Genomic DNA, 25,289 nt, shown 5'->3' on the forward strand with positions numbered 1-25,289 from the left:
CCCTTTCTGGGTAAGAGTTTGCCTCTCTGTCGGTCACACTGGCCACCCCCTCTCAGCCCCCTACCACCTGTTCAGCCTCCCCCCATCCACCTGCGTTTCTATGCATTGCTGTCACCTGAAGCGGTGGTGTGCTGCCTCATATATCACAGCCACCCTGGAGCATTTCTGTACCCCGTTCGTATCCTGACATAGCCCAGCGAGTCTGGAGGAACCTCTTCTGTGTCACGGAAGCAACATGTTGGCCAGAGGGCCCGGCACACGAATTTGGAAATCCTAGAATCCCCCGCCTGCCTGGCAGCCTCCTGGTCCCATAAAGAGGTAGGGGAACACTGCATTCCACCAAAGGGAAAAGGCAATGCATGAGTGTGGTGCCTGGCCAGGCAATGCATCTCGAGCCTCCAATCCTGCAGTGGCTCTGTGTGGTGTGTGTGTGTGTAGCTTATGCTGTCTGACATAGACCGGCAGGGAGTCCACATCACCACTGCCCTGACAGGGAGGGAGACCACATCATCGCCCTCACTGCACACCGTCTGCAGCTTATTGCTTCCCCAAAGTGGTCATGTGGCTTCATGTAGACCCTGGGGCGTGTCCCTCACTTGGGTCCCAACACTGCATCCCCCAACCCCCCGATACCTCTCGGAGACCCTTGAAATCACGCTGCCTGTGGCACAGGGGGACAGTGTTTTGAGCCAGCGCCCACGCTCATGGCAGCCTGCCGCCTAAGTGAGTGGTAAAGGAAATGGGACCAGGATGAACAGACATACGGCCAACGAAGGCCTGGGGAGGGTCCCTGTGAGAAGATGGCCAAGCATTGTGGGAGGAAGGGGACCGCTGTCTGTGGGACAGACACAAGCTCCAGGAATCCCAGGGCCCACGGTCACGGGTCTTTCCTGTGCACTGCCACACACGGGAGCAATGGGCAGCCCATCATGAGAGGGGGGTGTGTGCTTGCCAGTGTGTCACTTTCCAGGCAACGGGGACAAACGGCAAGAGCGGCGCGCATGATACGCAGCCTCCCCTAGTGTGGCGTCCTCTCCACGTCACACACCTCTGGTCACCGACCTTCCCTAGCCGGTGCACTGCTAGACTGCTGTCATGACATACATGTCTTCTGGGAGCAAGGATGGACGTAGAGAGTATGCAAAGGAGGCTGAGCAGATGGAAAACCGGGGTGCACAGACAGCAGGCGCACAGCTGACATGCGTCTCCCGGACAGCCAAGGTGATCCGCTGAGTGGATTTGTCGGACTAGGGGCACAATGAACAAAGGTGGCGGTGTAAATGGGCAAAGCGGGGAGGTCCCCCTTTACCCGTGTGTGTAGATAGCCGCGTGCCCAGCGCAGCGTGGAATGCAAAGGTCGCTTTCGCATGGCCAGAAGCCAAACAGGGCACCCAGAGCGCACAGAGGGCCGGCTGCAAGCCCCCCGGAGGAGTTGCACTGCACGGGGCCCAGAGCCTTCCTGCCTATGCAACAGACGCGCCCCAGTTTCCGGGTGACCTAGGGGCGGGACCGCCGAAGCCACGCACGCCACCGTCCCTATGATTGGTCCTGAAGGCAGTGAAGCGGCCTGGGCGTGGCTTGGAGCTCCCTCAGCCTCAAAGCCGCAGGCGCACACCTCTCACCACAAAGGCCTCCGAGGCAGCATCGGCATAGCGATAGCCACCGCCGAGGCATCCTGGGTACAGCACCATGCGCATGCGCATGCGCATGCGCCCCCTCGACCTTTGGGCTCTGGGAGGAAGGGGGAGCGAGTTGCCAGCCATTGCCCTCAGGGCTCCACTCACTGGGTCTGGGGAGGGGGGCCGTGCTTTCACCTCCCGCTTCGTCGTCGGTAGGAGCCACAGTTGGTGTCTCGGGCCGGGGCCGCATGTTGCGCGACTCGTGTTTCCGAAACACTGGGGATGCCCGGAGCCCCCATGCCGCCTTCGACCGGGAACGGGGCGGTCGAGAGACGAGGGCCCGTGGGGACACTGGGTCTCCGGCAGGGCCGGAGGTGCCGCAGGCCGAAGGCTCTCAGGCCACAAGCGAACAGCCTGTGCAGGAAGGCCAGGCCCGACCCGAGAGGCAGGTGGGCGGCCCCAGCGAGATATCGGTGCCGCTGGTGCATGACATAGTGGCGGTGGAGGCGCTGTGGGGCCTGGCGGAGGAGGAGGTTGAGGTGGCGGCCGCGGAAGAGGACGCGCCTGGGGAAGAGGGGCATGAGCAGAGGAAGAAGGGGGAGGAGGACGAGGAGCAGAAGCCGGGGAAGGAGAAGGTCCAAGTTCACGAGGAGGAGGACCTGAAGGGCGAGGGGGAGCAGCAGGACCAGAAGAGCAGAAGGAGGAGGAGGAGGAGGAGGAAGAGGGGGAGAGGCAGCAGGAGTAAAAGATTAGAAGGAGGAGGAGCAGCAGAAGCCCAAGCAGAAGGAGGAAGAGCGGAAGGAGGAGGAGTTGGCGGAAATGAAAGGGGAGGAGCAGGAGCAGCAGGGTATAGAAGCGGGCGCGGCGGCGGCCACGGCGCCGGCCGCGGCGGTGGCGGTGGAGGCATTGGCGGCGGCAGTGGCAGGGGAAGGGGACCAGGAGGAGGAGCAGGAGGAGGAAGGGAAGGCGTGCGAGCCATTAAAGGGAGAGCAGAATTGCAAACCGAGGAGGAAGAGGAGCAGGAGAAGGAAGCGCTGGAGGAGCAGCAGCAGGGCGAGGAGGAGGTGGAGGGCAAGGAGGACAAGGAGGAGCGGGTGGAGGAGGAACAGAAGCCGAGTGAGCAGGAAGGCCGATGGGTGGAAGAAGCCCAGGAGCTGCAGGTGAAGCAGGCTAAGAAGGAGCAGGTAGAGTCAGGCCTCCGTCCTTGCCCTTCCCCACTGGAGGCTCTGGAGGCTCTGGAGGCCCTTCAGATAGAGCTACAGCCGGTGAATAAACAAGCCAGCCGGGAGCACGCTCGACTCAAACTCAGGATGTGGCAGAGGCGGCAGCGACATCTGCAGCAGAGAGGTGCCCTTATCCAGGGCATCCGTGGTTTCTGGGCCAAGGCTGTATCCTTCCTGCTGCTGGTGGAGGGTCCACAGGGGGCTGGGCTTGCGCAAGAGGAAGGAAAGGGAGGTGCCATTTAGAGGAACCCAGGACAGGGACTGGAGCTAAGCCATGCTCCAGTGGCCGGGAACGTGCAAACGTGATCCCATCCGGTGGTCCTGGCTCTGCAATGAGTGTGGGAGGAGGGCAGTGCCGGGGTGGGGGAGGCATGTGTGCTTTACGTCGCACCTGGCACGGAAACAGCGCTGGGAGAGTGGGGAGTGGCGGTGGAGGTCCAGGCCAGGTCGGGGAAATGACCGAGGGCTTCTTCCCACACAAAGCCGCGTGGGGGCACGTTTCTGGGTCCCGCTAAGCATCTTGCTGCGGGGAAGGCGATGTGAATGCCCACTGGTCGGCGCGAGACCGGATGTGTGCTGTCTGGCTGTGTGGAAGTAAGCGTCCTCAGTGTCCTCACGAGCACACAAAGCTAGGCGTGGTTGCGGGCGTCTGGGCATGCACAGCCTCCTGTGCGTGTCTAGCAGAGCCCTGCGCGATCCTGAGACCCCGTGGGCCTGGACGCAGCCTGTGGGGAGGGCTTGAGAGCCTGGGGGAGGACGCCAGTCCCGGGGGGAGGACGCCTGGATGCTGTCCACACTGGTTCTCTGGTTCGAGCTCTCTCACGCCCAGCACCTGAAGGCTCTTTGACCTGCGGCAGTTTGTGAACCACCCTCAGATGTCAGCCCTGATTAGTAAGCCCGATGAAAGCATGCTTCGCCACATGACCAATTTGAAGGTCGGCCTGGGAGTGGGAGGTGGTGTGGGTGGCTGGCTGTGTGGGGAGGGGAGGTGGTGGGGAGAAGTGATGTGTTCCTTCCTCAGGGGAGGGCGGGTCTCCTGGAACAAGATTTCACATTTCTGCCCCACTGTACCACGGCAGGTGGAGGAACACAAGTTTCCCAGGGAATGCCGGAAGATCCTGCTGTTTTTTGGCAAGAACTCCTACTTCCAGAATGAAGTCGTTACGAAGGAGTATGTCCTAGGCCTTGATGGTAAGTGTCCACTGACTGCATGGGCGGCAGTGGGTGCAGGGTTGAATGTGATTAGTTCTCTGGCGCCTTCTCACATACTCGTCTTCCTGCAGGGTATAGGGCGTCTCATTCCAGTCCCATCCAGTGGTACCCAAGGTACAGACAGGAGGCCTACAGACGCAGGCATGACAACAGCAGCCTCAACTTCTTCAACTGGTTCTCTGACCACAGCTTTGCCGGCTCTAGCAGGATTGCTGAGGTGGGGCCCTGTAACAAGGAAGGGAGGTGATTTTCATGGGTTCCCCCACTGCGTGGGATAGCTACCTGAGGCCTGGCCTGTCTCCCCTACCAGATAATCATAGAGGATCTTTGGCCCAACCCCCTGCCGTATTTCAAGATGAAGGAGGCCCCAGGAGAGAGAACTGAGAGGGAAAGAGGTGAGCAGCCAAGGGTGTGGGCATGGAAATGTGTGTCATGGGGTCCAGGGCACAATTCTCTTCTGCATGGAGGCACCGAGACTCACAGCGGCACAGGAGGTGACCCCAGGTCAAAAGGGCATCAGCCTGAGACAGGGAGTCTTAAGAAGTAACGTGTCAAAGAGGCTTTGCCCCTTTGGGGAGCCTGAAGGTGGGAAGGGGGCTAGACAAAAAGAATGAGCAAAGCGGGACAACCAAAGCTGGCTCATCACATAGCACGGTGACAACTGTCATTCCCGGACCATGAACCCCACCCTCAGGCCTCCTACCACCATCCCACATGTTGTCTGGCTTCTGGATCCCCTTGTCAGCTTTGGCACAGCTTATCACACCCTCCCATCCTACTTTCCGTTTGGAAACATTCAAGCAACCTTACTCAGGGCCAAGATAAGACTCTCACCTGTCCTGTGTGTGTGTGTGTGTGTGTGTGTGTGTGTGCGTGTGTGTGTGTGTGTGTGTGTGTGTGTATGTGTGTGTGTCTGTCTGTCTGTCTGTCTGTGTGTACCCATATATCCCAGGGATATGCACGATCTTGAGAAGAGTATGAAGGAGCGTCACACTTCATCGACCCCAGTGGAAACCCTTCCGATGCTCACCGATGGTCCACAAGATTCTCCTGGCCATGAAATAAGGACAAGGGTGGTGGTGACACGTGGCGCAGGGCGGGGGTCCAATACATTTGAAGAAATATAGAATGGGAGATAAACAGCATGAAGTGTTTGTGTGTGTCTTCCTCTCAGGTTCGCTCTGGGGCGTGTCCATGTATACATGCGGCTGTCCAGAGGTGTAAGTGTTCTGTGCCTGCACATTGGAGTTCCAAGGAAGGGCGGGACGTAGGACATTGTCCGTAGGGATGGGTCACACATTGGGATTGCATGTGAGGTCAGTAAGATTGAAGCAATGGGGACTTGAGTGAGGGAGGCCAGGGCACAAACCTGAGAGAAAGGCCAGTGCCCAGGTTCATAGCTTTCCTGTGAAAATGAGGAAATTCAAGGAAACGGAGAGGCCAGCACAGGCCAGGGATGTCCAATATTCAGGGATTGGGCATGTCCATGATGGTGCCCCCAGAATCCCGCATGGGGACACCCTCAGTCATGTTGACTGAACCGCCACACAGGGAGGAATTCCCAGGGTTGATTACCCTCTGGTTTTCAGACGTCTACCAATGCAGACTGTCTTGTGGACAAGGTCAGGATCTCAGGACCAGCCACACATATTTGAGGGATTGTGAGCAGGTTGTAAGATTGGCGTCCAGGGGAAGGAACCGAGGGACCAGAGGCAGAGTGGGTGGGTAAGACCGATGAAGTTCTGCTTCAGGCAGAGTTGACAGGGACAACATACACACTGCAGAGAAAACAGCCCACTACAGTCTCACGCAACTCCAAAATCACAGCGAACTTTTCTGGTTCCACTTCCTGAAGCTGAGCCTCCCAAACACCGCTTCACTTATTCTCACACACACACACACACACACACACACACACACACACACACACACACACAAGACTCCTGAAGGAGTCCTAGTGCTGATGCCCTTGTGTGAACTTTGCTGTTTCTGAAAAGACCTCTGGTTACGAATGGGTGGCCCGGATTGCAAGCCAACAGAGGGGAGGGTCGCGGGGAGGTGGGGCTCTTCAAGGGCACGAACACGCCAACCTCTCCCGTGTGCCCTCTGCCCTCTCATCATCAGCCGTGATGAGTCGGGTGATGCTCTTCCTCTGTGTCCACAGGCTTAAGCCGTGTGTCCAACACGCCATGTGAGACTTGTGAGAAGACTCCCAAGTGCAAACACCAGCAGGCGCTCAGGGAGGTCGCCTCGTCCCAGGCAGCCTGTGTTCCTTTGCCTGAGTGCCAGGACAAAGGCTGCCTCAGCCACATAGGGAACGATGGACTTGTGAGGCCTTAGCATTCTGTGCAGAGGTCCCCGGCAGGCCTGGAGCTTAGAAAGGACTGGGACGAGCCTCACCTGCGAAGACGTGAGTGCTGGGATACTCCTTACACAGCAGATGGCTGCTTGCCAGAGATGTCTGTGCTAGGGATGGGGCAAAAGCTCCACCGTGCGAGCAGTGCAGTCGACAGAGTTCAGCCTTGTCCATCGCAGGCTCTTCTGTATCCCCATGTAACACGGCCCCCAGCACAGCGTGCCTGACACTGACCTCCCGACACTAATATTCCTGTCTCCCAAGCTGCCCAAGCTCCCCAGGATCCCCACTGCACAGCTCTGCAGTACAAGAGCCTTCTCTGCAGTGGCTCTATTCCAGAGAAGGCGTGGGCAGTCCCAATGCATGGAGGCCTCTTGCCCCTATCATATGCAGACAACACGGTCAGCGGGGTGTCAGCACGCTGTGGAGTTGAGGATCTGTGCGACCAAGCCTTACCTCTTCCAGGGCAGAGGCTGTCGCACTCTCTAGAAGGGAAGGCAGGCCTTTCTCTCGCTGCTGTCTGCACACTGGCTGGAGAGGCACGTCTTCTCAGCTGCTTGATGGGTAAATGTCAGGGTACCCTGGAAAAGCTCCCAGTGCTGACCCGAGTCTTTGGGTGTGAACATCCAAAGAAAGTATGGCCAGTGATTGTGCAGTGGGAATACGGCCTCAGTGGTCATGAGGCTGGGCCCTTTGGGGCATCTTCCTGCACAAGCAGGCCGTTACTTGATAGGTCTTGCCGAGCAGGAACACTTTAGGGGACAGGTGAACACAGGGTCCCCCACATGTTAATATCTCCAGCCAATACCTCCTTAGGGGCCAGGGTGACGTTTCCGCCCGGCCTGTCCCAAAGACAAGGTACGGACAAGGTGTGGGTGTGGAATGCACTCACGGCACCCAGAGCCAAACCCTCGAGTGTGGACACTTGAGGTCCGTGGGCAGAGGCCTCGGTGCTCTGTGTCCGAGGGATTACAGCCCTCATGCTGCACACCCGGCATCCCCGGGTGTCCTCCCGTATCCGCAGCTCTCCCCGGGGAGCCCTAGGGTCCAGGAGCTGCTAAACCCCCTGCACAACTGTATCTGCTGCCCAGCGGCCTCTTCCACCCCAACATCAGCGTGTGTGGGCTCCAGAGTGCTGTCCCTCGAGAGAGGACACCCTCAGCAATTCAGGAGCCTTCTGACTTCCATGTCTCTGAACCACACGTGTCTCATTGGCCTGTCGGGATCGTCACGTTGTTCTCTGTTCACAGGAAATGTCTCGCATTGCCTGTGCTCCTCTGTCTCCCTGAGTGAGCCCTGGCGTGTTTGTGTCTTTTCCTGGCTTTGCCTGTGCCGACACCTCTCTGGTGATGCCTCCTTGCCTGGCCTAAGTGGGCACAGCTGTACCCGTGTAACCGCCTTCGTCTCTGCACACCTGTGTGTTGGGTCAGCTGTGGCTCTGGTGGCCTGTCTTGTCTTTGGTGTATGCTTCTGCGCTTGAGTGTGCTTCCCTCTGCATTCAACCCCTTTCTTCCACTGACAGATCCAGTTGCTGTCCTGCTGTCAGGTGGAGGGGCTTCTGCGTGTTCTGTTCTATGTTCCAGGAGCCAGAAATCCTTCCGTGCCTGTAGGACCTTCGTCAGAGGATTGGCCATGCACTCACTGCCAGCCAGTTAATGTCCCCAAATGCAGCTGGCTTGCTGTGAGCATTCCGTCACACCTCTATTTTCTGTCCTTCTGTTTTCAAACCCTTTGCGCCCGAGGGGCTCAAACGTCACTGGCCGGCACATTGCAGATGCAGGCGTAAATTGTGAAAAGCGGACCGGCAACGTTTTCCCACTTACTCTTTTGCCACGTGGCATGTTCCTGGCTGGGAGAGACTTCCCCCTGCCAGTGTGTGTCTCGTTTCCCTGTGCCTCCTGTGTGTTCTGGTCCCTAATTTGTCCATTACGTCCTACCTGGGAGTCTGATCCATGTTTGCAGGAACGAGGCTGACACCTTTGACTGCTGGGTTCTGAGCTCAGCTTAGTCCACCAGGACTAGTGCGTGCCTGAGGGACACAACGGGCAGTGACGGATGTGCCCGTATCCTTCACGTGCAAGCGCTCCGTCCAGCCACCTTCACCGGGACATTTCTCAGCGACCCCTCTTTGTGTGTGGTGAGAGCACTTGCCTCTGAGAAATCTGACGAGGCGGTGAAGCATTGCTTACGGCTGCCCTGTGCAAGTTAAATCTCCAGAACTCATGCACATGGCATGACTGCATCTTCACACCCGAGCCCCGACACCTCCTCATCGCACCCTCCCCTGATTAGCACCACTCTACTCTCTGGTGGACTGCATGCCTTTAACTCCTTTAGTCTCCTCAGGAATCCATCAGGCAGGGCTCACCACCACTGTGCTTCTGTCAGGGGCTGGCTTCTTTCAGTGAGCCCAGTGCTTTCTGCACTGATGCTCAATGCACCCGCAGAAGGGTGAGCCACACTAAGCCCGGCGGCAAACCCTTTGGCCCTACGTTTCCCACACGTGTGCCTGGTGGCAGAGGTGCACAAGGAGCCTGCCTGCATGCGTCTCCCAGGTCCTCCACAGGGTACAAAGTACCGCCTCAGGAGGCTGATCCGCATCACATGGGCATAGCTCTGCTTGCACGTGTTAGCCTTTCGTATCATACAGGCAGCCCAGACTTAGAAATCCTGCTACCTGCTTACAACTATCCAGCCCTCGTGCTTCTGCAGACGCTCTGTGTCTGTACAGACATTTGAGTCACGGTCTCGTGACCTTCCAATACAGCTTGATGGTCTGTCCTTAGCTTACAGCCTGGGATGCGGTTCTCACTCATTGTCCTCCCCTCGGGTGCGAGTTTCCTCCATCACTGTGGTGGAAGGTAACCTTTATCACCATACGTTGGCTTGAAATTACTGGGCGGATCACCTGTCTGCGTCCGGGGATCCGAAGGAGACCTTGGCTCTTTTGCTCACGGTCCACACTTTCTCTGTAATGAGTCGCTTTGGATGAGAAGCTTGCCAGAGGCGAGGGGGCCTCAGAGTTGAGCACATTTCCTGGGCATCTGTGAGAACTTCGTTGGTTCCACTCGGAAAGCATTGACATTCATGGATGTGCAGCCTCTGCTTTTGCTTGAATTTGCCGAGCTTTGGGACGTGATTTCTTCCCGCATGTGCTGTGCCTAAATCTCTGCTGTGTCTTTCCGGCAGTCCCGTTTGCTGTCTCCTGCTGGTAAGTACAGGACTTCCAGCAGCCCTGTGGGGAACGGGTCCTTGTTTTCTTCCCTGCGGTGCCCTCTTCCTCACCCCGAATGACCTCACTGCAGCTTCCTTCTAGTTCAGCGATCGTTTCAGACTGCCCTTAAGGTCCAGGTGGGAGCGGTGCCTTTTGTGCTGAGGGCTGACCACTGTAGAGCATTCGTCTCTGTGCAAATTGCACAGGTGAATTTCACCAGGTGAAAGAGAGTGCACACTGCAGTTGCCCTGTCTTCAGAGTCAGCCCACCTGTCTCCGCCTCGGCTGCCCCTGCTCTCCTTCCTCCTACCCTCTCCTTGCCTCCCCCTCCCTTGTCTTCTTCCTGTCCCTCCCTCCCACTTTCCTTCCAGCTCTCTTTGTCTTCGTCTCCCTCCTCTCCATCACTAATGCCTCCCCCTGTCTCCGCCTGTCTTCCTTGTAATAGGTGCCCCTCTGTCTCTTCTTGTCTTGCTCCTCCTCCCTGTCTCTCCCGCCAATCTCCCCGGACTCTCCCTCTCCAGGCTGGTCTTCCCCTCCACTCGTCCTTCCTTCATCTGCTCTGCTAGCACGTGTCTCTCTCTCTCCCTCTATAGCTCTGTCTCTCTGTGTGTCTCTTTTTCACTGTCTCTCTCAGTGGACCTTCTGTGTCTGGGTGCATGCTTCTTCAGAATTCTTGTTGGTGCCTGGGAAATGGGAAGGGAACTCGTCTGCTTTCGTGTGTACTAGTGAAAGCAGGCACGGGGCTTTCTCAGAGACAGACACAGACAAGTCTGCAATTCTCGGTGAAGGGCCCCTACGTGCCCTGCGTGGTTGGAGTCGTCCTCCTTTTAGTGGAAGGTTAGATTTCAGGACCGGAGCAAGCTGCTAAATCCTACTACCCCATCTCCCTGGCGCTCTGTACGGAGATCAGTAGGGCACCAGTGGCAGATGGTGCTCTGGGGGTTGTTCTTTGCTCTGCATTGCAGTGCAGTGAGGTCTACTGAGCTGTGTTCTTGCAAGGACATGGCGGTGGGGTGGGTCTAGGGTGGGTGTCACTGGTTCTGGGTGGGCACCCACCTTACCGCCGCCCTCAGCCTGACGGCCAACGAGGAGATACCGTGGGGACGGCCATGTGGCCCCGGTAGGCGTGACACTAAGGACTTCTCCAGGCTTTGCCCCAGCTTCATGAAGAAGGGGCAAGGCACGGAGCAGGGAGTGGCTCACGGCGTGGACGATCCTGTGCTGAATGCTCTGGTGCCCGTAGTGAGGCCTCTGGGGAAAGGGTGTACAAGCGACCACAGACTGCGCGATACCGGGGACCTCGCAAGTGAAGGCTGGAAGGTGACAGCGCTGAAGAGGACATGCGGCAAACGGGGGCCACGCTGGCACCTTGGCACTCGCTCCAGAGCCTGGACCGGCCATTGGCGCGCGCTTGCTGGCGGCCAGCACCCTGTCTTGCTGTCTTGCAACTGATTGCTCCCCGAACCTGGCCAGCTGGCCTGACCTGCCCTGGAACCACTTCGCCCCCAGGCCGCATGCGCACACTCTTCACTGCCTCTGTCTCGGCCCCTCCTCCACAGCAGCCACAGCCAATGCGGAGTCCTCAAATCCCAGAGCCCGTGCGCCTGCGCTCAACTTTGGCGGGCTGCGGCGGGAGGCTTCAGGGAGCTAATGGTCTTGCGGCCAAGGCTCCCCCCACCTGCTGCCGTTTCCTGTCCTTGTCCTGAGGCTGCCCTAGCTACACTGGGGCCGGGGCCGAGCGTCATGGCCAGCGTGTCGCGGTCCGGACAAAGCGGAGATTCCCGCCGACCCTGGGCCCTGATCGTCCCGGATGCGAAAGGTGGAGAGTCCCGGCCCCGCGGGAATGCAGGGGCGCTGGAGGGCGTGGGCTGGCCGCAGTCCCCAGGTTCAGGGGCGGCAAGCGCCCATCCTGTGCAGGAAACCCAGGCCGGGTGTGAGATACAGGTGGCAAGCCCAGCGGAGGAATTGGTGCTGATATTGGATGACGGAATGGTGGCGGCTGAGGTGGTGATCGGGGAGGAGGAAGAGGACGGCGAGGCGACCAAGGATGAGGTGGCTGGAGAGGAGAATTCTGAGGAAGCCAAGCCAGAAGCAGAGGACATGCACGAGGAGGAGGAGGAGGTGGAAGTTGAGAGACAGCAGCAGGAGGAGTTTCAGGAGCAAGAGGAGAAGCGCGAGGCAGATGCAGAGGCGGAGGAGGGGCCCCAGCTCTCACAGCCGCTGCAGCAGCAAGAGCCAGCGCTGCGTCCTGCCTCAGGCCAGGACCCGCTGGCAGCACTGGAGCGTCTTCAGCTGGAGATCAGCGCTGGGAATGCCCAGGATTCCAGGGCCTTATGGCGGCTGAAGCGCAGGATTCTTCGGAGGCAGATTTCTTACCTGGATCACAGAAGGGCCATCATCAAGCACATCCCTGGCTTCTGGGCCCAGGCGGTATCCTTCCTTGTGCTGGTGGGTGATGGCGGGGGCTGTTGTGCAGGAGGGCTGGGCACTGAGAGCAGGGTGCCTCAGGGCGATGGCCCCCAGAGAGGAGAGCTGGGGAATGGTCCCTGGCCCTGGGTTGGTGTGGTCTGGGATCCAGTGTAAGGCCTTGGACAGGGGCGGTTGTTGGGGATGGGGGGACTTGGTGACTGGGTCTGTTTCCTCTAGGTCTCCGCCAACGTTGGCCTGCAGGCTGGTCTCAAATATTACTTGCAGACACGAGCCATGTGTCCCCATGCTACCAGAGCTAGGGTAGCACAAAGCAGCCTTCACTCAGAGCAGATAAGGCAAGGAAACATTTCGCTGCAAAATGGGAGAGTTACGCAGGCCGCACACCCACCTTCACATTCACAGGCTGTGCACGTTTCCTAGCAGTTCCTTCAAAAGAGAGCATTTCAGACACACACTCATGACCTTTAGTGGAACCACGCCACGCCCCTTTGCCAGACAGTAGGACGACTGAGACCCACTCCGAATGGGGTACAAGCTGCCTCCCCAGACCCTGACACATGACACACACACACACACACACACACACACACACACACACACACAGAGGATTCTCTCCTGGTATCTCCACCCCTGCTTCCCTCTCTGTCCTCAGGCTCCGGCTCGGTCCCACCCATGTCTTTCTCTCCGGACTGGCTGTGTCACTGTGTCTAATCCTTTTCCCTCCTCGGCCCTCCTCGTCCGTGCTTCTCGATCTCTTTCTCCCTCCCACACCCTCTGCTTGCAGCGTAAGTGTGCAGTCGGGTTCCTGTAAGCCATGTTATTCCATCTGGACTCAGGAGGCTGGTGACAACATAGGTCTTCACGGGAATATGCCAAGAAACCCAGCCGTGAGGAGGGGTCAGAGCACATGCCGACATCACAAGCTATGATGGGCTGCTGGCAGCCCACACAGGTCAGATATAGGAAGGAACTGTGAGGCGTGCAGGCAGTGGAGTCTCTCCCTGCTGTGTGCAGACAGCGTGGGAGGTACAGGAAGCCAACGGACTGCCCAGTGTCGATGGGGTCTGATGCATCTGCAGAGGCTGAGGAGTGTGGGGACTAGTGTTTCCTGGTCTTTCTGCACATGCCGTGATCTAGTCCCTTGCTCTTAGCCTGGGAGGGTTGGAGGGGGGCTGTGTCTGTTTCCACAGCATCTGAAGGCACAGCTCCTTGACACAGCACAGATTCTGAATCACCCCCAGTTGTCGGCCATGATCGGTGCCCAGGACAAAGACGTGCTCAGCTACGTGGTCGACTTGGAGGTGAGACCGGGGAGGCTGTGGCTGGGGGCCGTCCCGTCGGGTGTGGGATTTGGGCAGGAGAAGGTGAGGCAAAGGTGCTCACCCTCACAGCCAGGCAAGTAGCTCAGGACCCCGAGGGAGGACACTTGCCCCCTCCTGTCCCATTGCTCACGGCAGGTGGAAGAAGTGGGCCATCCCAAGTACCGCTGCAGAGTGATGTTTTTCTTTGGGGCCAACCCGTACTTCCGGAACCCAGTGATCATTAAGGAGTTTCAGCTGAGCTTTGCTGGTAGGGTGTGGGTCCCATGATGGTGCGGGGCAGGGGGATGAGGAGCATGAATCAGGGGCAGGAGGGAGGGAGAGGGGGAGGGGCAGGTGGGTGGGGAGGAGGCCATCAGCTTGCTCCTCAAATCCTCTCTTCCTGCAGGCTACAGGATATCGCGTTCCACTCCAGTCCAGTGGTTCTGGGATTATGAACGTGGAGCTCCCAGTCGCAGGCATGACCCCACCAGCCTTAACTTGTTCAACTGGCTGTGTGAGCACAGCCGCCCAGGGGCGAACAGGATTGCCGAGGTGGGGCCCCTGAGGCCTTCGTCAGCAGTGGGGATGTGGGTGGCCCCCGGCCAGAGAGGAGAGTGGGCTATGCCCAATGTGGCGCCGGCCTGTGTCCTCTTCCAGATCATCATCGAGGACCTGTGGCCCAATCCCCTGCAGTACTACCTGAGGGAGGAAGGGACCAGCAGACAGTGATCTGACGTGCTCACGTGTCGGTGAGGACCCCAGTATGCGGTGTGTTGACCTGCGTGTTGTATGGGCAAGGGAACGTGGGCCACACATTGGCTTGGAAATGGAAGGTCCGCCAAGACAGGGACACAGGTAGCATGGGGAGAGGGTGGGAGGATGACAGGGGACCTGCAGAGACTCAGCTGCAAACACACAGAGGGTCGAAGCCTGCAAACCAAATGCAGTTGTGCTGTGGGCTGGGGCTTTGGAGAGCAACTGGGGAGGAGCAGTGCTTCACCACAAATGCTCCCCGTGGATGTCCGCCCTGTCCCGGGCTTCCCCCTGCTCCTTCAGTCTGGATTTGCCTGCCAGTCTTTGGGTCAGGAGCTGCCGTGTCCCCAGGCGCCACTGTGGTGAGAATCTCGCACTTCCTTCCATGTGCCCCACCACGCCATGTCCTCCCGCAACCCGACAGCCATTCTTAGAACTGGTCCAAGGCCATTGGGGGCTGGAAATGAATCCCTGGGTGAGAAAGCAAGGGGGATCGCAAAAGGGCGAGGCACAAGAGTGACACCATCTGGGATGTATCTGCAAATATCCCGTATCATTCTTGGTGTCTGTTGCGTGGGGGTGCGTGTGTGCGCGTGTACGCAAATGTGTCTGCGTGTGCCCACATGCGTCAGGGGCTCTGCATCTGTGTGGGCGTGAATGGCGCAGAGCTTCTATCTTTGCCCATGCAGAAACAATGGAGGACGCCACCAGTGCTGGAAGAGATGGGTGGATGAGTCTCCTGTCTTCTACGTGCCCCGGAGAGAATTGAGGAAGAGATAACGTGTGGCAGCCTTGAAGAGGTTCCACGATGTTTATGTGGACACATACAGGAAGCTAAAAACCCTTCTGTTTTTGTGTATGTGTTTGTGTGTGTTTATGGGGGACGCAAGGAGGCTCGACGAGAACGGGACCTGAGTGTGACTGTCCTAGCCGCTGCCCGGGTGATTCTGTGTGTGCAGGAGAGGTGCAGTACTGGGGTGGGGCCGGTGTTGCCATGTGCACAGAGGCCTGCCTTCTTGGGCAGGAAGAGCCTGGAAGGAGGAGGAGGAAGAGACAGACCTGTTATTTGGAGATTTATTGTATAGGCCAGAGCCGAAAGGCAGGGAAGGGGATTGCACAGTGGGACCAAATTGGTCCATTGGGTCGTGGTACAGTGTGGCCAGGACTCGGGGGGTTTTCATCCAGGACCCTTGCTCCCAGAGGGGTGTTGTGTCCTTGGTGAGATAGAATCCAGTCAGCAAAGCCTCCAGTCAGGATCAGAGCTAAGACCACATGTCCCCGGACAACTCAGGAGCAGGCAGCCTTCTCATAGTCGATGGCAGTATACCTTGCTGCTGCCTCCCACACCCGGGGCTCCTTTGACCCCGAGCCCTGTCCTCAGACAGTGGCTCAGGATGGGAGATGTGTGAGGGGGAGGGGCAGGTGTGGGTTGTGGGCAGCAGCGAGGCTTATGAGTGGGAATTCATGGAGAGAGTACGCACGAGGGCAGAGATCCAGCGTGAGTTCGTGCGAGTGTGTGTGGGCGTCTGTGGCAAACTGGGCCTGAGATCCGTGGTGGTGCCGGCAGTGTGAGCGTGCATATGTTCGTGCGATTGCGTAGCCGTGTGTCTCTGTGTGTGCAGGAGTGGGTGGTTAGGCCACTGGAGAGACAAGGAGAGACACAGCGGTCTGTGTGAATGAGGTGCTTATGTGGGACGGTCAGGTGCCAGAATACAAGAGTGCAGTCCCTTCCCTCCTGAGTCCTGATGGTAATCGCTGGGATGGGTGCAATCGTTGCTGTGCCAGGGGGCTCAAGTCAGGATGCAAAAGGGAGATTGGTGCAAGGTCAAGAGGGGGGCCGAGGGGAGGACAGCCTGTGTCCAGTGGCCAGTGGACCACTTGTGAGTAAGTGTGCTTGTGTGTGTGTTAGTGTGTGTCTAGGTGGGAGTGAGTGTGTGTGTGTGTGTGTGTGTGTGTGTGTGTGTGTGTGTGTGAGTGGCTCTGGTGGGCCGACAGTAGCAAATACGTAGGGGCTACATGGTGTGCCCAGGCTTTGTGCACAGGGTAGCTAGGGAACCCAACCTGTCAGGCTACGTGGTGTGCAGAGGGCGTAGGTATTTCCCTGGAGGGAGCCGTCTAGCAAAAATCTCTGCTCTTGGCAGACGAGCCATGTTTTGTCGCCAGTCAGCTCTTCCTTGGGGCTCTCCTCTCTGCTTCCTGTGCACCAGGCCCAGGGAAAGGGAGGAGCTGGGACCCTAGACCTCAGGTGACTTGAGTCCCCCAGGGGTGCCATAGCAGGGTGGTGTGCGTGATCCATGTGTGGATGGGCAGGTGAGCAGCCTGCCAGCTGCTCTCTGAGGGGACAGTTCCTTGCCAGCAACACCTCTCCCCGCAGCACAAGATCACCACTGTCGCTGCAGCTGGGCTGGGGACATGTCAAGGTGTGTCCCAGAACTGTGTTCCCCTTGCATGTAAGTGGTGCCAGAATGCGCCTCTCAGTCCCTGTGCGGGTGACCCTGATTAGCCTCAGGCTTTGTCGACTCCTGGCCTCATGTAAATGGGGAACTGGGTTCCTTTCTCAGTGTCTCAGCGGTTGCATGTCGACAGAGGATGCTGTGGACATTGTGGTCAGGATTCTGACCGGGCTCCCCCCGCCCTGCCCCAAACCACAGTGGGCAGCACATGGCCCACTGTGTGTGCGCTTTGGGGAGGCTAAAGCCGTACAGCCCCTCCAGTATTCTTCTCAGGTGGTGGACGGTCAAAGGGGCCTAGGGAGGAACACTGGTCCCAGTCTGCTGCCGGCTGTGCCCACAGGTGTGTGTGCCCAGCTCCTTGACGCTGAAGCTGCAAGGCTTCCGCACTGCCCCCAAAGCCCCATCCCTAGAATTTGCGTGTGGGCCAGATGGAAGTGAAGTCCCAGTGACCCTGCGGGATCACAGCGGGTGGTCTCGTCTGTGCCTGGCCACCCACCTACCTGCCTTCCCCGCAGCCCGTGGCCCCCATACAGGGCTTTCGGTAAACACACGGCCACCGTCCAGCATGAGAGGAAAGGCTTGACGGTGTCCCAGTACCGCTGGTCATGTGTTGGCTGCTGCCAGCTGACAGCATGGAGACCCCATGGCCCAGTGGAGGATGTCCGACCTGTCCTACAAGGAACTGGGGACGACTGTACGGATGCATCAGGTCCCATGCAGTAACCTAGGCCTGACCTTATCCGCCTAGGGGGTGATCGAAGCGCCTTGGGGTCCCAGGCCTGGCATACGTGTCGGTGAGCTTCCTCCTGGATGGCGCTGCCGACACAAGGCTGGCTGGTCAGGGGTCGCGTGGGAGGCCCGTTGGGTCCCGGCCTCTAGGTCCGATACTGCTGTAGGTGTTGTTGAAAAGACAGAGCACGATATGACCATCCCTTGGGTGTCGCTGCACCGGGGATCCCGTCGCTGCTCCCAGGTTCCCACTACCGAGTCTCCCCGGGAGGCCTGGGAGGTTGCCAGGCTCCTTTTGCAGGGACACAAAGGCCTGTGAGAGCCCATCCGCAGGGTCCGGTGCTCATTGCGGATGACTTGGGGGCAGTGCGAGATCTATTGCTCCCGTCCTTAGAGGAGATTGTGGTAGTCTTAAGGGACAAAGATGTGCCTGGAGAATAGAAGGATGTCCAGAGGAAGCATTGGAGGAGGAAGAGGACGAGGAGGAGTAGGAGGATGAGGAGGAGTTGGAGGAAGAGGATTGGGAGGAGTTAGAGCTGGAAGAGAAGGGTGAATGATTGGGTGCAGGAGAGGGAACAAGTGGAGGAGGAGGATGTCCAGGATGAGGAGGAGCACGAGCCAAAGGAGCAGGAGCAGCTGGGGGAGGATGTTGAGGAGGACGAGAGCAGAGGGAAGAGGGTGGGGAGAAAAGATAGAGCCAGGGTTCCAGAGCATGAGTAGAAGTGTAGGAGCAGAAGGAGGAAGAGCCCGAGGAGGAAGAGGTGGAGGGAGAGGAGGAGCAGGAGGAGTTGGAGGAAGAGGATTGGGTGGGGTTAGAAGAAGAGGAGGAGGAGAAGGAGCAGTGAATGACTGGGTGCAGGAGAAGGACAAATGGAAGAGGATGATGTCCAGCACCAGGAAGAGGAGGATTACGGGCCAGAGGAGCAGGAGCAGCTGGAGGACGGAGTCGACTAGGACGAGAGCAGAGGGAAGAAGAGGTGAAAGGTCAGAGGTAGGGCAGGAAGGGCAGTAGCAGGAGAGGACCTGGAGAAGGAGGAAGAGTCCTAGGAGGAAGAGTTGGAGGAGGAGGAGGAAGAGGTGAAGGACGAGGAGGATCAGATGGAGGAAGAGGACTGGGAGGAGTTACAGGAGGAGGAAGACGAGTGAATGATCGGGTGCAGGCGAGGGAAGAAGTGGAGGAGGAGGAAGTCCAGGACGAGCAAGAGGAGGAGCACGAGTCGAAGAGCAGTAGTAGCTGGGGAGGAAATTGAGGAGGACGTGAGCAGAGGGAAGAAGAGGAGGAGGAGGAAAGGTAGAGCCAGGGCTGGAAGAGCAGTAGCTGCAGAGGGGGAGCAGAAGGATGAAGAGGCCCGAGGCTAAGACTTCCAATACTGTGTTGAATAACAGTGGAGGCGGTGGACATTCCTGTCTCGTTCGTGACTTGAGCTGAGAGCTTTTGCTCCTTGAGATGATATTCACGTTGGGTCGTTCATACATGGCTTTATGATCTCGATGTGTGCTCCTTCTATCCCTACTTTCTTGAGGGGTTTTACCAGGAAAGGATGCTGTATTTTGTCCATCACTCTGTCTGCATCGATTGAGAGGATCCTGTGGTTCTCGTCCTTTCTTTTATTGATGTGAGGAATCACGTTAATTGTTTTGCAGATGTTGAACCAGCCCTGCGTCCCAGGTACAAATCCCACTGGGTCGTGGTGAATAACATTTTCATGTATTGTTGGATCCGAGTGTCTAATACCTTGTTGAGGAGTTTTGCATCCATGTGCATCAGGGAAATTGGCCTATAGTTCTCCTTTTCAGTGGGGTCTCTTTCCGGTTTTGGAATCAAGGTAACGCTGGCTTCATAGAAAGAGTTTGGAAGTTTTCCTTCCATTTCTATTGTGAGAACAGCTTCAAGAGAATAAGTGTTAACTCTTCCTTAAATGTTTGCTGGCACTCCCCTGGAAAGCCATCTGGCCCTGCAGTCTTCTTCCTCCGGCAGGTTTTTGATTACTAATTTGATTTCTTTACTGGCGATGGGTCTGTTCAAATTTTCCTTTTCTTCCTCTTTCAGCTTTGGTAGTGTATACATTTCTAGGAATTTGTCCATTTCTTCCAGATTGCCCATTGTATTGGCAAATAATGGCTCCTAATATTCTCTTCTTATTGTTTGCCTTTCTGCTGTGTTGGTTGTGATGTCTCCTCTTTCATTCTTGCGTTTCTTTATTTGGGCCCTTTCCTTTTTCCTTTTCATCAAACTGATGACTGGCTTATCAATTTTGGTAATTCCTTCAAAGAAGCAGCTTCTGGGCTCATTGATCTGTTCTCCTATTTTGGTTTGTTTCTTTGTTTGTTTGTTTGAGGTTGTTTTTGTTTTTGTTTTGTTTGATTTTTGGTTTCAATAGCATTAATTTCCGTTAATCATTGTTATTTTCTGTCTCCTGAATGTTTTGGGTTTCGTATGGTGTTCTTTTTACAGCCTCTTAAGGCGTAAGGTGAGGTTGTGTCTCTGAGATCTTTCTTTCTTCTTTAGCAAGACCTGACTTGCTAGATAGGTCCTCTTATAACCGACCCTGGTGCGTCCCAGAGGTTTTGGGTTGTGGTGTTATCACTGACTTCCATATACATTTTCATTGACTTCCGTATACTTTTTATATTCTCTTTCAACCCTTGCTTAGCCCGTTCAATCTTTAGTAGGATGTTCTTCAGTCTCCCAGTATTTGTTACCTTTCCAAATTGTTTCTTGTAGTTGATTTCGAGTCTCTTAGTGTTGTGGTCTGAAAATATGCACGGTGTGACCTCGATCTCTTTGAACTTCCTTAGGGATGACTGTTTTCCCCAGCATATGATCTATAGAGGAGAATATTCCGTGAGCACCGGAGAAGAATGTATATTCTGCTGCTTTATTATGAAATGTTCTGAACATATCTGTGAAGCCCATCTTGTCCAGTGTGTCATTCAAAGCCCCCGTTTGCTTGTTGATTTTTCGTTTACATGATCTGTCTATTGCAGTGAGTGAGTGCATAGAAGTCTCCTCCTATGATGGCATTACTAAGAATGAGGTTCCTTATGTTTGCGTTTAATTGGTTTGTATATTTGGTTGCTCTCAAATACGCCACATAAATGTATCCATTTGCTAGGTCTTCTTGGTGGATAGACCCCTGAATTATGACATCATGCCCTTGTGTACCACTTGACACAGTCTTAAATTAAAGTCTAGATTGTCTGATAGAAGTATGGCTACTTTGGCTTTGTTTTGTTGACGGGTAGCATGACAGATGATTCTCCATCCCCTTCTTTTCACTCTGAAGTTGTTTTCACATCTAAAGTGGGTCTCTGGTAAACAGCATATCGATGGAACTTGTTTTCTCATCCATTCTGTTCCCCTATGTTTTTTGATTGGAGCATTCAGTCCACTGACGTTTAAAGTAGTACTGAAAGACACGATTTTATGGCCATTATCTTGTTTGAAGAGTTGGAGGAAAACATATCTATATATCTTTATATCTGTATCTACGTCTCCATCTCCATCTATATGTATATGTGTATGTGTATGTATATGTGTATGTGTATGTGTATGTATGTATATGTATATGTATTGTATTAACTGTATCTATATATCTATATCTATATCGATATGTATATGTCTATATACATCTATATATATAATTCTATATCTATTTGTATATATAAATATAATTATAAAGATAGATAGATAGTTAGATAGATAGATAGATAGATAGATAGATAGATAGATAGATAGATAGATAGATATCAATTTCCCTCTGAGTGTCCCCCCTTAAAATTGCATGCAGGTGTGATTTAGCGGTCACAAACTCCTTTAAATTTTGTGTATCTGGGAACCTTTTTCCTCTGTTTCTATTTTGAATGATGGCCTTGCTGCATAAAGAATTCTTCACTGTGGATGTTTCTAATTCAGCACTTTGAACGTATCCTACCACTCCTTTCAGGCCTGCCAAGTTTCTCTGGATAGGTCTGCTGCAAACCTGATCTGTCTTCTCTTGTAGTTTAGGGACTTGTTTCCCTTGCTGCCTTGATGATTCTCTTTGCCTGAGTACTTTGTGAGTTTGAATATGATATGCCTTGCTGAGGGTCAGTTTTTGTTGAATCTGATGGGGTCCTCGGTGCTTCCTGGATTTTGATGGTGTGTCTTTCCCCAGGTTAGCAAAATTTCCCACTATGATTTGCTCACATAACCTTTCTACCCCTTTTTCTCTCTCTTCCTCTTCGGGACCCCTATGATTCTGATGTTGTTTTTCGTTCTGCATGAGTCACTGATTTCTCCAATTCTTCAATCGTGCTCTTTTCCTTAATCTCCCTCGATTTTGCTGCTTCCATAGTCTCCATAAGTTGGTCCTCTGAATCGCTGATTCTCTGTTCTGTCTCATCCATCCTTGACACCGCTGCATCCATCCGTCATTGCAGCCCAGTTATATCATTTTTAATTTCATTCTGGCCAGTTTTTACTGCATTTTTTCTCTGCACAAAGGGACTCTAATCTACATTGGACTGCAGCTAGTATTCTCATAATCGTGCTTCTAAATGCTGCTTCAGACATCTTGCTTGTGTCTGTGTTGGTTGAATCCCTGGCTCTCGTTTCTTCAGGCTCTTTCTTTCTGGGTGAATTCCTTCCCTTTGTCATTTTGAATGGAGAAAAGGAACTCATGAGGTAGAAAATTCAATGAAATATTCAAATTATAAAATGTTAAAAGTAAAAACTTAAAAACACACATGTGAATAATGGAATGAATGATGCTAGATTCTAGGCATGTTTCACCTGGGTGTTGAAAGTGGTTTTGACACAGGAGAGAAAAAAACGTGGGAGTGGAGAAAAATTTAGAAAATACTAATAAAAAATATTAAAAAGGGAAATGTTGTGAGAATTTGAAAAACCAATACACTGAAGTAGACTAAAAGGAGAAGATGGGAGTAAAATAGAATCTGTGAATATAGACACAAAAGGAAAGAATCATGTAGAAGAGTATTAAAGAAAGTTAGTAAAATTTCCACCTGCCCAGTCTCCTTCGCCTCTCCGCGCACAAAAGCACCTCCCTTCCCATGCCTCCTCGCTCTCCAAGTTCACTTCTGCATGCCACGTACCTGCTGAATTCGGTGGTTCAGGATATGCAGATTGCTGTGCTAATCCTCCAGTCAGTTTCCTGGGTGGGTAGGATGGTTTAGTGTTGGTCTGGCTGTATCTCATGCACGCGAGACACTTAAGAAGCTTCCATGCTGTCTGCCATCCGGGCTCCTCCCCAAAGAGGTGAGATCTGTAGCACCAGTTCTCCGATATGAGACATCCCACAGGAAAGTTGTGGTCGGTGACAAAGCGGAAAAGGGCATGTACCAAACAGGGAGGTCACCCTGGAGGGGGAGGCAGAGAACCTGCTCCAGACCTGGGAGGGGAGGCAGGGGCTCAAATGCTGGAGCCACGCCCACTGCCCTCCAGCTGATTGTTCCTGAACAGCAGCCAACTGTCTGGGTCTGGCCTGGAGCGCCTTCACCCCAAGGACCCATGGTCAAAAAGTTCACTGCCTCTGCCTCTGCCTCTCCCCCACCTCCACCGCAGCCACAGCCACAGCCACAGCCACAGCCACAGCCACAGCCACTTCAGTGTCCGAAGGGCCACGGGGCCGTGGGCGTGCTTCCCAAATGCTGGTGGGCTCCAGAAGGAGGCAGCAGGCATTTAAAAACCTTGGGCCTTGACACTCCACCTGCTGGGCCTAGTCTGGAGCCTCATGCCTCAAGTTCCCACTCCTTCTGCTCTATGGCCCTAGCCTGAGGATGGGCTAGGGCCCCAAAGCAAGGGAGTCCTGTTCCGGAAAACGCTGAGATTCCTGACAATACCGGGCCTCCATTCTGCTGGAAGAGGGCGTTCGAGAGTCCAGGAATCGTGGCAACACCCCTGTCTCAGTCCCAGACAATTTCACTCATTCATACGCACTCACACGCACACGCACGGGCACGGGCACACACACACACACTCCCCCTCTGTGGCTGTCTCTAGTGGCGACTTACTCTCCTTCTTCGGCCTCCTTCCATGTCCCTCTGGCCTCTGTCTGTCTCTGAGTCCCTGTGATCATTTTCTTGAGGGAACGCTTCCTCCCTCCCGCACCTCCATCTCTCTTTCTCTGTCTCTGTGCTGTCCTTGCACAGTATCAGTGCATCTGGGTTTCCGTGAGCTGTGCGTGTCCATATGGACGGAGTAGGCTGCTGATGGCACAGGGCTGCAGGGGAACACACAAAGGAACGCACAAGTACCAGGGGTCAGAGCACATCCAGACCTCCTAAGCCGTGACTGCCTCCAGGCAGCCCACACAAGCTGGGTATACATGTGAACTGAGAAAGGTCAGTCCCTTGGGCCCTTGCCCTGTAGGTTGCAGCCAGCTGGGAGGTACTGAAACCCAAGGGACTGCCCAGTGTTGAGAGGGTCTGAAGAAAGGGCAGGAGCCGAGGAGCCAGGGAACCTAGTCGTAGCTGGTGTTTCTCCACATGCCATGTTCCGGTGCCATTGGTACTGGAAGGTTGGTATCAGTTGTGGCTCTCTTTCCTTGGCATCTCAATGCAAGCTTCCGTGACCCAATGGAGGTCCTGAATCTGCCCTAGTTTTCAGCCAGGTTGGGCCCCAGGACAAATGCACGTGCTGTGTGAGGGGGGAAAGCAAGTGTGAGTCGTGAGGAGGAGCTAGCCTCGTGAGTGGGATGTGGCAGAGGGCATGAGTGAGTGCACAGGTCCACTAGAGTGTGTCTGTGAATGTATTGTGGCTGGCGCCTGTGAGTACTTTTGCCTGAGACCTAGCGTTTGTGCTGGCAGCGTGCACGTGTCTGTGTCCACGTGCCGCGTGGCCGTGCATCTTTGTGCCTGAGTGAGTGTGTGTAGGCCGTTGGCAAGCGAAGGAAAGAGACTGGGGGCTTTCCTGACTTGGTGAGTAAGGGGGGGCTCCCGTGCCAAAGTGCAGCGAGTGCAATCCCTTCGCGCCTGGGATCGACACGGAGCTAGCTGATCACCTTTCATGACGGGAGGAAAGCCCGGACTTTGCCTGGGTCCGCTCGTCCTGTGTTGCCTTGGCCAGGGGCAAGTTGGGGTTGGGCCACCCATGGCGCAGTGGAGGAGGACCAAAGTTCCCTGCAAGGAAGTGGGCGTTAGTGGAGGGAGGCAGCAGAGAGCATGAGTAAGCCTGGCCCTGCTCCTGGAGCGGCCTTGGGGATCATCGCAAGGCCTTGTGGTCCCAGCCAGGGTATGTGTCTCGGTGAACATCCTCCTGGATGACCCTGCAGAGACAGGCCTGGCTGGTCTAGAGTCCCTTGCGAAGTTGGGGCCCGGCCCCGGGACCCCAATACTGTGGTAGGTGTTGTTCAAACTGAAAGGCATTGCCTGCTTGTCCCAGACAGTCCCTGCACCTGGGACCCAGATTTGTTCCCACGTTCCTGCCACGGGGTCTCCCGGCGATGCGTGGGAGTTTGACAGGCCCCATTTCTCTGGAGGGAGTGAGTTGCATAGGTCAGGTGCACCAGGGTCTGGGCCTGCTTTCCTGTCTTGCCCACCCGCTACGTCCTCTGCTGAGGGCAGCTTGAGGGCTCACCACTGGACCTGTTCCTCTCCCTTTCTGGGTAAGAGTTTGCCTCTCTGTCGGTCACACTGGCCACCCCCTCTCAGCCCCCTACCACCTGTTCAGCCTCCCCCCATCCACCTGCGTTTCTATGCATTGCTGTCACCTGAAGCGGTGGTGTGCTGCCTCATATATCACAGCCACCCTGGAGCATTTCTGTACCCCGTTCGTATCCTGACATAGCCCAGCGAGTCTGGAGGAACCTCTTCTGTGTCACGGAAGCAACATGTTGGCCAGAGGGCCCGGCACACGAATTTGGAAATCCTAGAATCCCCCGCCTGCCTGGCAGCCTCCTGGTCCCATAAAGAGGTAGGGGAACACTGCATTCCACCAAAGGGAAAAGGCAATGCATGAGTGTGGTGCCTGGCCAGGCAATGCATCTCGAGCCTCCAAT

General features: G+C 55.5%; 2 protein-coding genes across 2 annotated transcripts; both read left to right on the forward strand.

The window, feature by feature from the left end:
- Nucleotides 1-1,867: 1,867 nt before the first annotated feature.
- On the forward strand, nt 1,868-4,415 carry LOC128774547 (testis-specific Y-encoded protein 3-like; the record flags this gene model as incomplete). The annotated part of the gene is made up of 6 exons (XM_053893613.1): nt 1,868-2,050; nt 2,849-3,007; nt 3,700-3,777; nt 3,922-4,033; nt 4,126-4,271; nt 4,365-4,415. Coding segments are annotated over exons 1-6 (729 nt in total), but the record flags the coding sequence as incomplete, so codon positions are not given.
- A 7,605-nt stretch (nt 4,416-12,020) lies between these two features.
- Nucleotides 12,021-14,083, forward strand: LOC128774548 (testis-specific Y-encoded protein 1-like; the record flags this gene model as incomplete). The annotated part of the gene is made up of 5 exons (XM_053893614.1): nt 12,021-12,053; nt 13,277-13,354; nt 13,511-13,622; nt 13,761-13,906; nt 14,012-14,083. Coding segments are annotated over 5 exons (441 nt in total), but the record flags the coding sequence as incomplete, so codon positions are not given.
- Nucleotides 14,084-25,289: the final 11,206 nt, after the last annotated feature.

The sequence above is a fragment of the Panthera pardus genome, unplaced genomic scaffold (genome assembly GCF_024362965.1).
Source record: "Panthera pardus isolate Hobbes unplaced genomic scaffold, ASM2436296v1 HiC_scaffold_333, whole genome shotgun sequence".
Lineage (NCBI taxonomy): Eukaryota > Metazoa > Chordata > Mammalia > Carnivora > Felidae > Panthera > Panthera pardus.